Consider the following 19,046-nt stretch of genomic DNA (forward strand, 5'->3'; position numbering starts at 1 on the left):
GAAACCTGTACGCATTAAAAAGGGATTTCCAAAGAAACCACACAGATCCCATAGACTATAATGAGATCCATGTGGTTTCCACACGAAACATGCGGAGAGAAAAGTACTGCAAGATGCACTTTTCTTTCTGCATGTTTTGTGCGGAAACCAAGCAGAAACCACATGGACCTCATTATAGTCTATTGGGTCTGTGTGCTTTCTTAGGTAACCACTTTTTAATGCATATAGGTTTATGTTCGGGGGTCCCCAAACGGTCTCCCCGAACGGAAACCTGAACGCTGATGTGAACTGGGCCTAAGACCAACTGTAAAAAAATTATTTAACACAGAAATGTTGGCCAAATGAGAAGTCTGTCCAGTAAAGGCTCTCAATACTTGGGGGCTCCTTTTGCATGAATGACGGCATCAATGCGGCAATGTGGCATGGAGGGATCAACCTGGGTCACTGCAGAGGTGTTATGGAAGCCCAGGTTGTATGATAGCAGCCTTCAGCTCATCTGCATTGTTAGGTCTGGGGTCTCATCTTTCTCTTGACAATACCCAATAGGCTCTCTATGTGGTTATGGTCAGGTGAGTTTGCTGGCCAGTCAAGCACAGTGATTCTGTGGTTATTAAACCAGGTCTTGGTACTTTTGACAGTGTGGACAGGGGCCAAGTCCTGATGGAGAATGAAAATTCCATCTCCAAAAAGTTTGTGGGCAGAGGGAAGCATGAAGTGCTCTAGAATTTCCTGGTAGACGGCTGCCCTGACTTTGGTCTTGATAAAACACAGTGGACCTACACCAGCATATGACATGTCTCCCTAAACCATCACTGATTGTGTAAACTTCCCACTAGACCTCAACCAGCTTGGATTGTGTACAGCGGCCTCTCCGCTCTTCCTCCAGACTCTGGGACTGAGATTTCCAAATGAAATGCAAAATTTACTTTAATCTGTAAACAACACTTTTGACCACTGAGCAGCAGTCCAGTTCTTTCTCTCCTAGGCCCAGGTAAGACGCTTCTGGAGTTGTCCATTGGTCATGAGTGGCTTGAGACACAGAATGTGACACTTGTAGTCCATGTCCTGGATATGTCTGTGTGGTGGCTCTTGAAGCACTGACTCCAGCAGCAGTCCACTCCTTGTGAATCTCCCCAAAATTTTTAAAGGTCCTTTTCTTAACAATCCTATCAAGGCTACATTTATCCCGGTTACTTGTGCACCTTTTTCCACCAGACTTTTTCCTTCCACTCAACTTTCCATTAATATGCTTTGATACAACACTCTGTGAACAGCCAGCTTCATTAGCAGTGGCCTTTTGTGGCTTACCCTCCTTGTGGAGTGTGTCAGTGACTGCCTTCTGGACATCTGTCAAGCCAGCAGTCTTCCCCATGATTGTGTCGCCTACTGAACCAGATTATAAGGGACCTTTTTAAACACATAGAAAGCCTTTGCAGCTGTTTTGGGTTAGTTATACTAATTTTCTGAGATAATGACTTTTGGGTTTTCCTTAGCTGTAAGCCATAATCATCAGCATTAACAAAAAGAAACACTTGAAATTGTTCACTCTGTAAGAACTCAATATAATATATGGGTTTCACTTTTTCAATTGAATTACTAAAAAAAAAAATTACATTTTGATGATATTCTATTTCATTGAGATGCACCTGTATGTCCTCTATACTGTGCCCCTTCTCTTTGTATTATACATATGTCCCTTATACTGTGCCCCTGCTCTCTGTATTGTACATATGTCAGGGACACAGTATAGAAAACATATGTACAATACAGGGAGCAGTCAGAAATAATTGAGATTCATAATCCGCATCCAGCTACTGTATAACGTGTCCACACCAGAGCGATTCACAACAAAGAGATCCAGAGTCACAATATGGCGGATCCAGAGTCACAATGTAGTATGCACTGTGTGTGTGTTCTTTCACCTAATCTGTAAGATTTACATTTGCTGTCAGTAACTAAGAAACTTCTTATTTACAGCAGCAGTGGAGGCTGGAATGGAGGTCTATCCTCTTCAGTGATGAGTCCTGGAATGGAGGTCTATCCACTACAGTTTGTAGTCCTGGAATGGGGGTCTATCCTCTTTACTGATGAGTCCTGGAATGGGGGTCTATCCTCTTCAGTGATTAATTCTCACATGGAGGTCTATCCTCTTCAGTGATAAATCCGGGAATGGAGGTCTATCCTCTTTAGTGATGAGTCCTAGAATGGTGGTGTATCCTCTTCAGTCATGATTCCTGGAATAGTGGTCTGTCCTCTTCAGTGAGTAGTCCTGGAATGGAGGTCAATCCTCGTCAGTGAGTAGTCCTGGAATGGAGGTCTATCCTCTTCAGTGAGTAGTCCTGGAATGGAGGTCTATCCTCTACAGTGATGCATCCTAGAATGGAGGTCTGTCCTCTTCAATGAGTAGTCCTGGAATGGAGGTCTATCCTCTTTAGTGATGAGTCCTAGAATAGTGGTCTATCCTCTTCAGTGAGTAGTCCTGGAATGGAAGTCTATCCTCTACAGTGATGCATCCTAGAATGGAGGTCTGTCCTCTTCAATGATGAGTTCTGCTTGTGTCTCGAATACAATGATAGCTGGAGATTGGACTGGAGACCACATAGGCAACGCCACGTAGAGGCCTTCACAAGGAAACATCACACCATTTGTCCTCCCAGGATTATGGTGTGGGGTTGTATAATGCATGGCAGTCGGACCTCTCTAGTCTACATTTCAGGCATCTGGTACATCTAGGTTGTCATTGGTTGTCCATTGTAAAGGGAGCCAATCCTGATGATTTACGTGCCCAAGTGTATTAGCGTGGCATAACATTTCTCAGACAACCATTAATAACCTCACTGACAGCTGTGAAGGCATGTAAGTGCGGGGATTTCTGCAGGTGGCGCTCACACTGCATACTGGATAAATCCAGATGTTTTATTCCCACTTTTTATCATTTATATATCCTTGACATGTCTGTCCATCTTGGGATTTCCAGAACTCCAAGACTTTTCCTTCTTGGTGCTACAATTTCAACAAAACAACGTGCCATGTGCTCCTCAGTATATGAACCTCCTGGCTGAAACAAAGCGACACTTGCTCCTCAGTATATGGAGCTCCTGGCCGAAACAACACGCCATGTGCTCCTAGGTATATGGAATTCCTGGACGAAACAACACACCATGTGCTCATAAGTATATGTATCTCCTGAATGAAACAAAGCGACGTGCTCCTCAGTACATGGAACTCTTGAACAAAAAAAAGCGACATGTGCTCCTCGGTACATGGAACTCTTGAACGAAACAACGCACTATGTGCTCCTTGGTATATGGATCTCCTGAACGAAACAAAGCGACATGTGCTCCTCAGTATATGGATCTCCTGAACGAAACAAAGCAACACGTGCTCCTCAGTATATGGAGCTCATGGACAAAATAACACACCATGTGCTCCTTGGTATATGGATCTCCTGAACGAAACAAAGCGAAACATGCTCCTCAGTATATGGAACTCTTGAACAAAACAATGCGCCATGTGCTCCTTAGTTTATGGAATTCCTGGACGAAACAACACACCATGTGCTGAAGCTCCTGAACTAAACAATGCACCTTGTGTTGCTTAGTATATGGAGATCCTGAAAGAAACAATGCACCATGTACTCTTCAGTTTGTGTATCTCCTGAATGAAACATGTGCTCCTCAGTATATGCAGCTCCTTAACGAAACAACATGCCATGTGCTCCATAGCATATGGAGCTTCTGAATGAAACTACACACCATGTGCTCCTCAGTATATGGAGCTCCTGAACAAAACAATGCACCATGTGCTCCTCAGAATATGCAGCTCCTGAACGAAACAAAGCAAAGTGCTCCTCAGTATATGGAGCTCTTGAACGAAACAATGTGAAATGTGCTCCTCAGTGTGCAGAGCTCCTGAACGAAACAACGCACCACGTGCTCCTCAGTATATGGAGCTCCTGAGAAGTCGAGTGAAGGGATCTGAGCATATAAACAAGGATGTGGCAATGGCTGTCGGACAGTGCTGCCCTATTTTGAACCTGGAGTCCATGACGTCACCCAGGAGGCCAGAAGTCACCTGCAAAAGGATCCAGAAGGAGCACCAGACGCTACAAGGATGTCCAGAAGAGTTGAGGGAAGGTGAGTATGAATGTTTTTTTGGTTTTTTTAACATCTATTATACTCTGAGGTCTGAAGACAGCCCAGAGTATAAAAATTTCACTTCTAGTTCACGATTGACGAACCCCAAAAGTTTTGGGTCATACAAAATTTACACTGAAGGGTTCAACCCAAAGCAGCTAGCTCATCTCTAATCCAATCTCGTTCAATGCTCCATACACTGAGGATCACATTGTACGTTGTTTTGCGCACACTGCTTCATTTGAGATTGCAGAATATTCAGGAGTTCTTTCCTGTGAATCTCTGTACAATCCTGCAGGTAGTAGACAAATGATAGGAGGCCATCTAGTGGTAGCTCTGTGAACTGCATGCCTCTATACCTGCAGTGCTACACAAAGCTCATGAATGGTTACCCACTGGCCGGCTCGGCTTCATGTAATCATTTATTCATAACATGCACGGCTGCCGGGGAGAGAACATAATATAGTCATTATAAACAGATGTAGACGGATATTAAGGCTGGAGGAGTCTGTTCCTCAGGAATTAGTGCTCGTGATTTATGCGATGAGTGTGGTGGCATGCATATGGTCTATAGGATGGTGTAATAATATACTGCGTAATGTTTAAGTAGTGCAGATTATATGGATAAGCGATCTTATTATATCTATAGCGCTTGTATCCGCCATCACTATTGTGTTCCGCCATGCCCTCCACTATACCTATACTATAGAAATAAGTAGACCTACTCCTCCTATAACTATATCTCAGCAATTGGCAAAGCTGATGTAGCAGAGCTGAGATTGTCATTTAGCACACTGAGCCAATGTACTAAGTTATTGGAACAGAGTTGTAAGGCCTCATGTGCAGTCCAAGGGGGTTCCAAGAATAATAGAGCATATCCTATCCAGCTGCGTGAAATCTGATCAAAATAGAATCCCCATTGATATCAATGTAACTCAGAAGGCACTAAGATGTTATTTAAGTGCCTTCTGTTATAAAATCGGAATCCCCTCGGCCTACATGAGGCTATTGTTTTCCTCATTGGCAAACAATGGACCAACATAAAGTTAAATAACAATTCAGCTCTGATACATCTCTTTTCTTTAGGTATATGTACAGTAGTCTTTAGTATTAGGGAGGTAAGGCATATTATCTGCAGTGGTCGTGTAATACCGTCAGATCATGTGACCTGATGAGGGTCATAGGGTGAACTGGGCTCATTGATGTGATTGAAGGCTAGTCCATCTGGTCCAAGCACACAGCAGAGCAAATTGCTGCAAAAATTCCTGTTATGATATAAGGTGTCAGTACACACAGAACATCATAGCTTGTGTATATGGGTTAGTCACAGACTGGTCAGAGCGTCCATGCTGATCCCTGACCACTGCTGACTATGATATAAGGCAGGGGTCCTCAAACTTTTTAAACAGTGGGCCGGAGGCAGAGCAGGTCGCACAGACATCGGGAGCAGTGCCCTCCAATAGGTAAAGTGAAGTGCTCTCCATGGCCTCGCCCGAGTTCCCCAGGAGCTTCATTATAAATGCACGCCTGCCGGCGTTGTCGGCGGGGCCAGACAGAAGTGCTTGGCGGGCCGCATGTGGCCCTCGGGCTGCAGTTTGAGGACCCCTGATATAAGGTGTCAGTACACAAAGCTTGTGAATATGGGGTAGTCATAGACTGCTCAGAGTGCCCATAGTGATCCCTGTCCACCTACAATGGACACAAGACGCAGAATTAGAGCAAGGAGAAATGGTAGAAGGCTCCTGGTCTAATGGATCACGTGCCGCTTACATCTTGGTGCCACAGGACACCATCAAGCCCCCTGTATGCTCCTCATCCATAGATATCCTGATGAGTGGCTGACGTCTTTTTTGTCACCATATGTCTGGATACAAATATTTGTCAGTCTCGCTCCGCAGTAAACGCTCATATCCTTCCAGATATCTCCAGCAGATTACCGCTGTCACCATGGATCCCTCCACGTCTCCATACACCTGTCTCTCCATCTGTACCAGGATGTCTTTGTTTGTCTGACTCTCTCGAATTCACAGTCTTTCTACTGGTATTGTCTGGTCATCCCTGGAGAGTTCAGTTGTTGTTGGTCTTCTGTTCCGCTCTACAGTCTCCAGATAATCAATGGTAACTTACTCTACGCTCTTCTTTGTTTGCTTCATATTGACTCTCTAAAGACGTCCACATTACATGGAACCATCACCAAGCCTATGTTTTCTGTAAGACAACCAAGGCCTCTGATATTTGTCTGATGGTGATGGCGTACCAATAGCATGCCAACACTTTCTGAAATATCTGGAGACTCTTGAATTGTGCAGAGGTCTCCTGAAAAGCAGACAAATATCCTGAGAGCTGCAGTGTATGCTATCTCTAGTAGTTCTTTATTTGCTTCTGATCTTGAACACTGTCTTGACCCTGCACGTTTGGTCTGTGGTCCATAAGGCAGTGGTCTTCAACTTGTGACTCTCCTGATGTTGCAAAACAACAACATCCAACATGTCAAGACAGCCAAAGGCAACAGCCGGAGAGCCACAGAATGTAGACCACTAGTTCAGGCCAGAATTTTGCACACCACACACAGAACACTCCCTTTTTTCACCCCTTTTCAATATTTCACTGATGTTCCTGCTCAAAAGTAGGTAGGTTTGACCTGAAAGCATATCTGCAGCTTCCGTCTATGGTGGATTTAATGTGTACGGGGTAAGAGGTCAGCCATGTTGTGGGGACCATTACACATCTGGGTTGGCCAAACAGCTAATTCCACCCACGAAGAGTCCAAGTATGAGGATATCATTGCTACTACGTTGGATCATCGATGGATCCCACCACCAACACAAGATATTGAGACATCTACGTCTTGGAGCTTATTAGCAGTGGTTACCTCCCTTCCATCTCTCCACAGCTTAATGAGTCAAACAAGCTTTATTGATACAACTGAAGTCACAGTGGACCTAGAGTTAGGACTGTTCCTTATTATAGACACTTCAGCCTCTTCCTCCTGTTGCTTACAATATCTTAGCCTCTCTAAGGATGCTTATAGTTGGCTAGCTGGTTGCTTTCTCTCTTATGTTCCTTATCACCAGCTGTCTTTCCAAGGGGAAGAGGTCTCAGGGTGATATAAAATACACATATATGATGCAAACGACTTCTCGGTCTCCTCAATGTGCACTTCTTCTTAAAGGTAAACTGCACACAAAAAAAAGCGTTTTTTTGTTTTTTTTTAACAGGTGGGGTCTACGTAATTTTTGGTTGTTGAGGAAAAAACCTAAGAACACACCTCGAAGCCTGAACATTCAGAGATCACTGCAGATAATCTCAGTATGCTGTATGACATCCCACCCATATTCATTAGAGGCGGGGGGGGGGGGGGGGCATAATGCTTATACTGTATACAATGATGTGTTTGACAGAGGCAGTGCACCCTGCTCCATCTCTCCCATCTTTATTTGCCCCCTGTCCCATTCTGTACACTCTCTCCTCCCTGTAAGCCCCTGGTTCCTCTTTCTGTATTGTCTGTCCTCTCTGTATACCCCCAGTCCTCTCTGTGTACTTTTATCTCTTTATACACTCACTCCTCTCTGTATACTCACCAGTCTCTCTCCCTGTAGAGCCTCTCCTCTATGTAAACCCCCCGATCCCTCTCTCTGTACAGTCTCTCCTCAAAAATATACCCCCCCTTTTGCACACTCTCTCCTTTCTGTACAACCCCTGGTCACTCTCTCTGTATTCCCACCAGTCCTTCTCTATATACACTCAATTCTCTCTGTATACAGTGTTGGCCAAAAGTATTGGCACCCCTGCAATTCTGTCAGATAATACTCAGTGTCTTTCAGAAAATTATTGCAAGCACAAACTCTTTGGTATTAATACCATTTATAATTTATTTTGCTTGAAATGAAAAAACCACAAAAAAGAATGAAATAAAGTCAAATCATTGATCATTTTACACAAAACTCCAAAAATGGGCCGGACAAAAGTATTGGTCTTCAGACTTCATAATGCCATGCACCCGGTCAAGCAGTCCAGTACCAGAGGCAGCAAAGCAACCCCAAAACATCAGGGAACCTCCGCCATGTATGACTGTAGGGACCGTGTTCTTTTCTTTGAAGGCCTCTTTTTTTCCCTGTAATCTCTATGTTGATGCCTTTTCCCAAAAAGCTCTACTTTTGTCTCATCTGACCAGAGAACATTCTTCCAAAACCTTTTTGGCTTTCTCAGGTAAGTTTTGGCAAACTCCAGCCTGGCTTTTTTATGTCTCTGGGTAAGAAGTGGGGTCTTCCTAGGTCTCCTACCATACAGTCCCTTTTCATTCAGACGCTGACAGATAGTACGGGGTGACACTGTTGTACCCTCGGACTGCAGGGAAGCTTGAACTTGTTTGGATGTTAGTTGAGGTTCTTTATCCATCATCCGCACAATCTTGCGTTGAAATCTCTCGTCAATTTCTCTTTTCCGTCCACATCTAGGCAGGTTAGCCACAGAGCCATGGGCTTTAAGCTTCTTGATGACACTGCGCACAGTAGACACAGGAACATTCAGGTCTTTGGAGATGGACTTGTAGCCTTGAGATTGCTCATGCTTCCTCACAATTTTGCTTCTCAAGTCCTCAGACAGTTCTTTGGTCTTCTTTCTTTTCTCCATGCTCAATGTGGTACACACAAGGACCCAGGACAGAGGTTGAGTCAACTTTAATCCATTTCAACTGGCTGCAAGTGTGATTTAGTTATTGCCACCACCTGTTAGGTGCCTCAGGTAAGTAACAGGTGCTGTTAATTACACATATTAGAAAAACATCACATGATTTTTCAAACAGTGCCAATACTTTTGTCCACCCCCTTTTTTATGTTTGGTGTGGAATTATATCCAATTTGGCTTTTAGACAATTCTTTTTGTGGTTTTCCATTGAAGATAAATTAAGTGAAGATAATAATACCAAAGAATTTGTGATCGCAATCATTTTCTGGAAGAAACTGAGTATTATCTGATAGAATTGCAGGGGTGCCAATACTTTTGGCCAACACTGTACACTCTCTCTATACTCCCTGGCCCCCCTCTCTGTATGGTCTCTGTATATCCCCAGTCCTTCTCTCTGTATACCCTCTGCTCTCCTCCTCCATCTTTCCCCTGTATTTCTCTCTCAGTTGCTCCTCAGTCTCCTGTAGTTCTCTTCCTGTACAATCCCTGCTCTCCTCCATTCCCTCAAACTCCTCTGCTGTCCTTCATTCCCTCAGTGTCCTCCATTCGCTCAACCTTCTCGGCTCTTCTCCATTCCCTCAGTGTCCTCCATTCACTCCGTCTCCTCCATTCCCTCAGTCTCCTTTGCTCTCCTCCATTCCCTCAGTCTCCTCGGCTCTCCTCCTCAACTCTCTCAGTCTCCTTTGCTCTCCTCCTTCCCCTGTATCTTCCGTTCTGTCTCCATAACTGCTGCTCTGCTTCTTCCTTTGGGTACCGGACTGCACCAATTCCCCGCATTGTAGAGGGAGGGATGCCGGTGATTCACCATCACCGCCCCGCCGCCCCCTTTTAGCGCTTGGTATATTCTATCATTGCGGAGTTCATAGCACGAAAGGACTTTTCCATGGTCACATATAGGGGAGTCCACTGGACAGACCAAGTTGGCGGGGGGCAGGGAAGAAGATGCTCATCACGCTCGGTCGCCGAGGAGACAGATTGAAGAGCAGCCTCGGAGCGGCCGGAGCAGCTGGCGGTCCCCCGGTCTCACGGCTCCGTCCTGGCGGTCTCCCGGTCTCACGGCTCAGTCCTGGCGGTTCCCCGTCCTTAGCTGTTTGAGCCGGTCTACAGCGACCTTATATCTTCTAGATTTGTCACCGACTTTAAGAGGAGAACGGATCGCTGACTGGAAACGGAGCAGCCCGAGCCGTGACACCGGGTCCCTACCGGGCGCAGCCGAGCCCCTCAGCGGTCACAGACCGGTCATTCACACCGACTCGTAACCGATCAGCAACAGCACATGATGAATTACCTGCGGCGCCGCCTGTCGGACAGTAACTTCATGGCCAACCTGCCCAACGGCTACATGAGCGACCTGCAACGGCCTGACCCCCCCGCCCCGCCCCCCGCCGTCTCCCCGGTACCGCCGGCCGTGTCACCGGAGCCCAGCACCGGGGGAGGAGGAGGCGGCGGCGGAGGATTCTTCTCATCCCTCTCCAATGCCGTGAAGCAGACCACGGCCGCCCTCAGCGAGCAGGTGTCCACCGCGGCCGGGGGGGTGTCCGGGGCGGCCGCCAGAGGGGCCAAAGTACTGCTGGTGGTGGATGAGCCGCATACCGACTGGTGAGGAGGGCAATATGGAGGGGGGCTGAGGGGATGGGGCAATATAAGGAAGGGCAAGTCATTGACAGGAGATTGTGACTGGAAAGGGCAGGGCATGGGGGGAGGGGGGTATTTGGTAGAGGATGAAAAGGACACCTGAATGGAGGTTATTATTGGAGGGTGGAGATGGGTGGGTGGTAGGTACTTGTGGACAAGGGCAGGAGTGGGTGGGTACAGGTGGAGAAGGGCAGGAGTGGGTGGGTACAGGTGGAGAAGGGCAGGAGTAGGTGGGTACAGGTGGAGAAGGGCAGGAGTGGGTGGGTACAGGTGGAGAAGGGCAGGAGTAGGTAGGTACAGGTGGAGAAGGGCAGGAGTAGGTGGGTACAGGTGGAGAAGGGCAGGAGTAGGTGGGTACAGGTGGAGAAGGGCAGGAGTGGGTGGGTACAGGTGGAGAAGGGCAGGAGTAGGTAGGTACAGGTGGAGAAGGGCAGGAGTAGGTGGGTACAGGTGGAGAAGGGCAGGAGTAGGTGGGTACAGGTGGAGAAGGGCAGGAGTGGGTGGGTACAGGTGGAGAAGGACAGGAGTAGGTAGGTACAGGTGGAGAAGGGCAGGAGTAGGTGGGTACAGGTGGAGAAGGGCAGGAGTGGGTGGGTACAGGTGGAGAAGGGCAGGAGTAGGTAGGTACAGGTGGAGAAGAGCAGGAGTAGGTAGGTACAGGTGGACAAGGGCAGGAGTAGGTGGTAGGTACTTGTGGACAAGGGCAGGAGTGGGTGGGTACAGGTGGAGAAGGGCAGGAGTAGGTGGGTACAGATGGAGAAGGGCAGGAGTAGGTGGGTACAGGTGGAGAAGGGCAGGAGTAGGTAGGTACAGGTGGAGAAGGGCAGGAGTAGGTGGGTACAGATGGAGAAGGGCAGGAGTAGGTGGGTACAGGTGGAGAAGGGCAGGAGTAGGTAGGTACAGGTGGAGAAGGGCAGGAGTAGGTAGGTACAGGTGGAGAAGGGCAGGAGTAGGTGGGTACAGGTGGAGAAGGGCAGGAGTAGGTGGGTACAGGTGGAGAAGGGCAGGAGTGGGTGGGTACAGATGGAGAAGGGCAGGAGTGGGTGGGTATAGTTGGAGAAGGGCAGGAGTAGGTAGGTACAGGTGGACAAGGGCAGGAGTAGGTGGGTACAGGTGGAGAAGGGCAGGAGTAGGTAGGTACAGGTGGAGAAGGGCAGGAGTAGGTAGGTACAGGTGGAGAAGGGCAGGAGTAGGTAGGTACAGGTGGAGAAGGGCAGGAGTAGGTAGGTACAGATGGAGAAGGGCAGGAGTAGGTAGGTATAGGTGGAGAAGGGCAGGAGTAGATAGGTACAGGTGGACAAGGGCAGGAGTGGGTGGGTACAGGTGGAGCAATGCAGGAATGGGTGGTTACAGATGGAGAAGGGCAGGAGTCGGTGGGTATAGGTGGACAAGGGCAGGAGTAGGTAGGTATAGGTGGACAGGGACAGTAGTAGGTGGGTACAGGCGAACAAGGGCAGATGTAGGTAGCTACAGGTAAAAAATAGCATGGGGTAGGTGGGTTATTAGTGAAGGTTGGTGAATACAGGTGGAAAAAAGAAGGAGCAGGTGGGAACTAATGGACTAGAGTAGATGGGTACAGATGGAGAAGGACAGGGGTAGAGTGGTACAAGTGGGAAAGGACAGGGTTAAGTGAGCACAGGTGGAGACGGGTAGAGTAGGTGGGTGAAGATGGAGAAGGGTAGGGTATAGGGGTGACGAGGTGGTGTGGGGTAAGGGAGTGACTTGGGGTGGTATAGATGTGCCTTGAGGGAGGGCAGGGTGTATAGTGACTAGAAGTGCAGGGTATACAGGTGTCTTGAAAAAGGGGGACAAGTAGCTGAGGTGTAGATCGACCAAGTCTGCAAAGGAAATTTCAGTGTTAAAGAAGGAAACTACAGGAGGTTGAGTTGGTGTAAAGTTATGGTATAAGATGGAGAAGAATATTAGGGTTCAGGGGTGACATATTAGTGAATGGGGTGATGAGATAAGATGAGGCCACGTGGATTTTCAGCAGGATGTAGAGTTCTACAGATCTGTGATGGCATGTCCTTTATAATTATGATGATGATGGGTAGGGGCACCCCACAGATAGTGGGCATCCTCAGACACCCCTACAGTAGTATTCTTGTGTGATATGAAGCATTTGCCTGTGGAGATCACTATTTTCCTCTCTGCCCTTCCCCCCGCTCATCATGTAGTAACAGGTTGTATGTAGAATTGTGGCCAGTGAATTAAATGTGGACGTGGCCCTATTCTTGTGTAATTTTCATTAAGTCTTTGGCCAGGGGGTTGGTGTCTGCATAATGCTATATTGTGTGTTTTTAGTACGTGCTACAATGTCTTTGGAGTTGGTCAGATTGTAATGGGCATTGGGTATGGGTTCGGGGCTGCCCGTACATTGCCTGCCGCTTACTCTACTGAAGTTGATGCCCCGCAGTTGCCCTGACTTCACAATATGTATTGAATGGCTTGAACATACAGAGTTTATCATAACACTTGGAATATCACCCCGATCATTCCCGGCGTGTGGTCGCTGTGCAGACGCAGGCATGTACTGGCGCTGGAGGCTTTTAGCTAATAACCGCTGAGGATAAGCAGATGGCCGTGTCTAATTTGGCCAACGATGTGCATGAACTAATTGCAGAAACCTGGTCCTCAAGCTGAGGGTCTAGTGGCCACGGCAGCCTGCGCGTGGTAATATGTTCGGCTCTGGTGGGCGAAACATTGTACTGCTATAGGTGTGGGATGGAGTGTGACTATAGAGGCCCTCATAGTGGTCCTCAGGTTTCTTCAGCCTACTTCTATGACCTGAATCAAGTTTCCCTGAGACTGAGAACATGTTGAAAGTCATATCCAAAGTCTGCGACAGTGGACTGGGGTAGCGTTGAGGTGGGTGTCTTATCAAGGCAACTGCTTCTCTAAAAGGAGCCATCTTTAAGACCCCTGCCAGTCATAGCCAATTTTGTGGGACTGTCACAGATAGCCAGGCTAAAAATTAGGGACAGGAGATAACCTCTCTTGTGATCAATCGGGTCCCAAAAGGTGGACTCCCACTGATCAGACACTTATTCTGGTGCAATGCCTTTAGGAGATGAAATGGCCAGGAGGGACGTGATAAATTGTTCTGGCCTTGGAAAGAACCACCACAGTGCCCCAATAAAGCGTCAATGAGCCAAGTTGTAACCCTGCCCTGGAAAGAGGGCAGAACAAGTCTATGAAACTAGACAAGAGTATTATATGGGGGTGTCACACGTACCCCATAGAGGGATGTGACGCCATTGACTGTTAGAAATAGACAAGAGCGGAGGAAAAGACCAAAGGTCAGGAGTGAAGGTAAATTATGTGCCATGGACAAATGACAGAATGATGGAAGGACAGAAAATGTAGACTGATGGACACAAAGCAAGTAGGATGGATGATGGAGGGAAGTGGGGCAGGGAAATGGTTCAGAGGATAGAAGAACCAGAGACTATTCCCGTAATGTGATCTGAACTGGAGGATCCACAGGGAAGACTGAAAGAAATATAGATAAATGCAGCAGTGTAACTATATCCAGTACCTGTATACATCATGTTATCAACTTACACTTAGTGTATACTCTGAGAAGAGCAAGGTAGGTTAGGCTGTTACTTAAAAAGGTATAAAATAGAACTATATGGTGGAGAAGATATAAGTGATGTATCCCAGCATATATCTATTCAGTGACAGATGTTGTAGCCCTCTGCTGAAGATGGTACAGTAGTATATAACAAGAGAGAAACATACAAGCTCATGGCAGATAGAGAAATCCTAGGAATCATAGCAACTAAAAAGAAAGTGATGTTGATAATACAGCCCGACCGTGGTTGGAGGACATGAGGAGGGGGCACAGCATGTAGATATAACAGGCAGAAATGTTTTTTGCAGAGGTTGGGGACATATGCAGCTATCACAATAACATGTGGTAGTTCTTTGGTAGGTAGTGAGATCTCATGCTCACAGCTGATAGTTCGTATCTTGCATCAGCACTATTGTTCCTTAAGCACAAAAAAAAATGCCCCAAATGTCCTTCATCACAAGCCCTCCTCCTGCTTTCTTCTTACCGCTGTGTTCTACTGCCCAAAGAAGTCTGAAGCCATCCAGGCAGACAGGGTGCTGCTCTCTTGCCAAGCTTCCATAACTCATGGGGTAGGTGGGTGATGGTAGGTTCCCAGGCTGTGGCAGAGTCCCACGTGTCCACAGTAATAGAAAGAAATACCAGTCAGCTGTAGGCATCTTCACACATCAGCAATAGACGTAGACACCTACTATACAGCAGACCCCGTGAAGTAGTTAGTGAGCGTATACACCTTGATCAAAATGTATAATAATAACCGTGTGTTCAGTTTGTTCAATGTGTGTTCAATGTATAATACTGGGATGTGGTACAGAATTGTAATATGATACTGCCCCATGTACAAAATTATAACTACTATAATACTGCCCTCCTATGTACAAGAATATAACTACTATAATACTTCTCCTATCTACAAGAATATGACTACTATAATACTGCCCTCCTATGTACAAGATTATAACCACTATAATACTGCTCCCACGTACAAGAATATAACTACTATAATACTGTTCCTATGTACAAGAATATAACTACTATAATACTGCTCCTATGTACAAGAATATAACCACTATAATACTGCTGCTATGTACAAGAATATAACTACTATAATACTGCTCCTATATACATGAATATATCTACTATAATACTGCTCCTATGTATAAGAATATAACTACTATAATACCACCTCCTATGTACAAGAATATAACTACTATAATACCACCTCCTATGTACAAGAATATAGCTACTATAATACAGCTCCTATGTACAAGAATATAACTATTATAATACTGCTGCTATGTACAAGAATATAGATACTATAATACTACTCCTATGTACAAGAATGTAACTATTATAATACTGCTTCTATATACAAGAATATATCTACTATAATACACCTCCTATGTACAAGAATATAACTAGTTTGGAATTGCCAGAAAAAAGGTTTGCAGTGTTTAATATATATTACATTATCTGATAGACATGAGGTCTGGGGAGGTGACCATTGATTTTATACTGCGGGTTATTTATAGTGGATGTTGTAGAGATATGGGTGTGGATTAGTGCATGTATATGCTGGTTATGTATATAAGAATTGTGTATACAGAGGTCCTTTATGTAAGGCTCGTGTATATGGTCCTCCAGGTCTCTGGGACATTTCTAGGTCAGTGACACTGGTTGTCTATATGTGTTCCGCTCACATTGTGTGGGGTCTGATTTACAGGGGCAGTGTATTGTTACTTGCAAGTGTCTACATGGAGGGCGGACATTTTCTTGGAGGCTAGATCAATATTTGTGAGAATGCAGTCGATCAATATTAATAATCCCATTGACCTCTCCAGGATGTTTCATGGCTTGGTTCCTGGCCGGAGATGGCGGGCACAGTGTATACAGCACAGTTGCTGATATTGGTAAGCTCTAGACTTGTAGACTTGGGGTTGAGGCTTTTTTTTACTATTCACTTTTATTTGATTCCCTTTAAAGGGATCCTGTCAGTCAGACACACTTTTTTCTAGGTACCACGTCGGAATAGTCTTAAGAAAGGATATTCATTTCCTACCTTTCGTTGTCTTCTCCGCGCTGCTGTTCCGTAGATATCCTGTTTCTTGTCGGTATGCAAATGAGCTCTCTCACAGCACTGGGGGCGGGCCCCAGCGCTCAAACAGCATTGGGGGCGTCCCCAATGCTGCGAGAGAATTCTCTCCTGCACCGCCTTTAGGGGGCATTCACACGGAGTAACGCCGGGTGTGTATTACAGCCATACACGCCGGTGTTACGGCAGACTGCCGAACACTTCCCATTCACTTCAATGGGAGCGCTCGTAACAGCGGCGTTTACGAGCGCTCCCATTGAAGTGAATGAGAAGTGTTCGGCAGCCTGCCGTAGTACCGGCGTGCACGGCTGTAATACACGCCCGGCGTTACTCCGTGTGAATGCCCCCTTACACAGTAAGCAGTGAAATGTATGGACTGCCCATGTAATGCTTTGAGGTCTGAAGACTCTGCTATAGTTTCTGTTATGATCCTCTGTCATTCCTCCTGTCACTGATATTTTCCTCTTGGTCCTTGTCTATTGGCATTTTGGTTTTGTCCTTTGTTAGGCTGTGCTGTGATAGACACTTGGACTGCTACTATGTGGATGGGACTAGAATGCTAGCGCCCTCTTCTGGTCTGCTAGGGTGTAGTGAGAGTCTGTCCGGCACAGACTGATACCACCTTGACTAGATTCGAGAACTGATTCGTAACCAGCTGGTTTCAACCTGAATATTTCAAAAGTCTCAGGTTCATCCCGAAATTTTGGGGGTTTGTTGCCTATGATCAGTAAGTGAAATTATTATACTGTGGGGTCTCTTCATACCGCAGAGTATACTAGCCGGAGGCCATGGGGAGGGGTTTTGGGGGGGGTCCTCCTCTGGTCTTTTAGGTGATGTCATGCACCTGGGTCCACCACTGAGACCTGTAATTGGGTCTTAGTGGTCACATGAGGCCAGAAGATGACCCGGAGACTCTGCGAAGAGGCCCAGAAGAGGTGACGGAAGGGGAGTATAAATGTCTGTTATTTTTTACAGTAGAGAGAGAATTTCACACCTCACAGAATTGCCATATGAATATTCATGCTGTTTATTCATCACACGTGATGATCGCCTTCCTTACTCTGCGCCACCGTCTTCTCCCGCACTCCTATAGCATCCATACTATCTGGTTACTTGTCTGAGAGGCTGATGAAGGTCACTGTGCTGACCGAAACGTCACTGAGTTTACTCTACATGAAATGATCATTCTGTGAAGTGTGAAATCCTTCCTCTACTGTATGGGTTGGGACCCTATATCTACACTAATATTGGAGTGCAGCCTACGCTCTTTGGATATTGGTATTTTTACACCTACTCTGGGTGTCCACGTATTATACTTTGGGGTCTGAAGAGATCCCAGAGAATAACAATTTCACTTCCTGTTATATCTCAATTTGATCGACCCGAAACAAATCTTTGGGCCGAACCTGAAACAATACAAATCTTCAGAGTCAGAGAGTCTATGTACAGCCCCCAGACTCTATTGCCATACCGGAGGATGAGGAGACAACTCTGCCATATATTGTTTGCCGGACTGGCACTGCTGGTAAAGGTAATACATGAGGTCCCTCTCATCTATCTATCTATCTATCTATCTATCTATCTATCTATCTATCTATCTATCTATCTATCCATCCATCCATCCATCCATCCATCTGTCTCCTATCTTATCTCCTATCTATCTATCTATCTATCTATCTATCTCATATCTATCTATCTCTTTCATATCTATCTATCTATCTATCTATCTCATATCTATCTATCTCTTTCATATCTATCTATCTATCTATCCCATATCTATCTGTCTCTTCTTTTAGAGCTGCACTGTAAAGCATGGTGGCTGCTTTGGCCTCTGTTGAGGTAGGCTGTCTGGTTGCTTTAGACACCCAATGGAAAACCCATTAGTCATTGCCCTTGTGTCTTGGTGGTCTTAGAACCCTTAAAGGCATTTTCCACCCAGGGTAGCGACAACAGTCTTCATCTTATTCTAGACTCATGTCTGTGGGTGTCACATTTTTGGACCCCTATACTGGCATTAGCTTGATAGGATCTGGGTGTCTCATGTCGGTAGATGTATTGGTGACCTGATGATTTGGGGACCCTCTCGCAGGTCATCCTCACCTCACCCTTTGAGCCCTATTGTTTCTTTACATTGTCCATTATGCGACATTATACTGTATTGTAAGTGAAGGTCAGTATGACACAGGTTTCCTTCTGCAGCCTGGTCACATGACCAGAAGGGGCAGAAAGGAGCCATTTAATGGTTTTAGTTGTATCCCAGTTATATAAGGCTCTAATTTATTTATATGGCTGTTTTTCCGGTCTGCTGCTATCCCTGTCCTCCCCTCCCCCGCCTGTCAGCCAGTAGCATTGCAGATTATAGCTTCAATGACCACTATAAGAGTCCGGCTATAAAGCTGAGGCCTGCTGCCCCTCCTGCCCATCACTCATCCCTGGCAGTATAATCAGTAAGAGCCGCAGCAGTGTGCATAGCAGGACCCAAGAGGAGCACCGGCGAGGTGAGAAGAGGAGCGCTCTTCTGCGGACACCTCCATTATACCTCATCATGCCGCTCCTCCGTGCAGAGCATATATTGACTCGCGCTGACTGCAGGAATAAACCTCCCCATTCGTTTCTTCCTTTGGTAATTGCACCCTATTACCATGCTGAGCTGGCAGGGAGTAGGGGAGGGGGCTGCCGGCATGATTGTGTTTCTATCTCACAGCTCTGCAGGATGTGCGGCTTCTTCAGATTACTCGAGATCTCAGTCCTGCCTGCAGAACAATGCTACGGGGGCTCCTAGGGATCATGGATGTGACTCTAGACTCTAATTTTGGGACCAGTGATGTCATCACACCAAATAGTGATGTCACTTCTGTGCAGTAAATAGGGATGGTGCACCTTGCCGCCATGCTTTCGCAAGTCATGGGCATCTCAGCATTGT

At 46.3% G+C, this 19,046-nt stretch overlaps 1 protein-coding gene across 4 annotated transcripts in view; it reads left to right on the plus strand.

Moving 5' to 3' along the window:
• Window positions 1-10,098: 10,098 nt before the first annotated feature.
• SYN1 (synapsin I) overlaps window positions 10,099-19,046 on the plus strand; it is a 57,055-nt gene continuing 48,107 nt past the window's right edge. For all 4 annotated transcript variants that reach the window (XM_075259587.1, XM_075259584.1, XM_075259585.1 and 1 more), the window contains exon 1: window positions 10,099-10,421. In XM_075259587.1, coding sequence (XP_075115688.1) covers window positions 10,099-10,421 — 323 coding nt within the window. The remainder of the gene's footprint in view (window positions 10,422-19,046) is intronic.

Source organism: Leptodactylus fuscus, chromosome 11 (genome assembly GCF_031893055.1).
Source record: "Leptodactylus fuscus isolate aLepFus1 chromosome 11, aLepFus1.hap2, whole genome shotgun sequence".
In the NCBI taxonomy this organism is placed as follows: Eukaryota; Metazoa; Chordata; class Amphibia; order Anura; family Leptodactylidae; genus Leptodactylus; species Leptodactylus fuscus.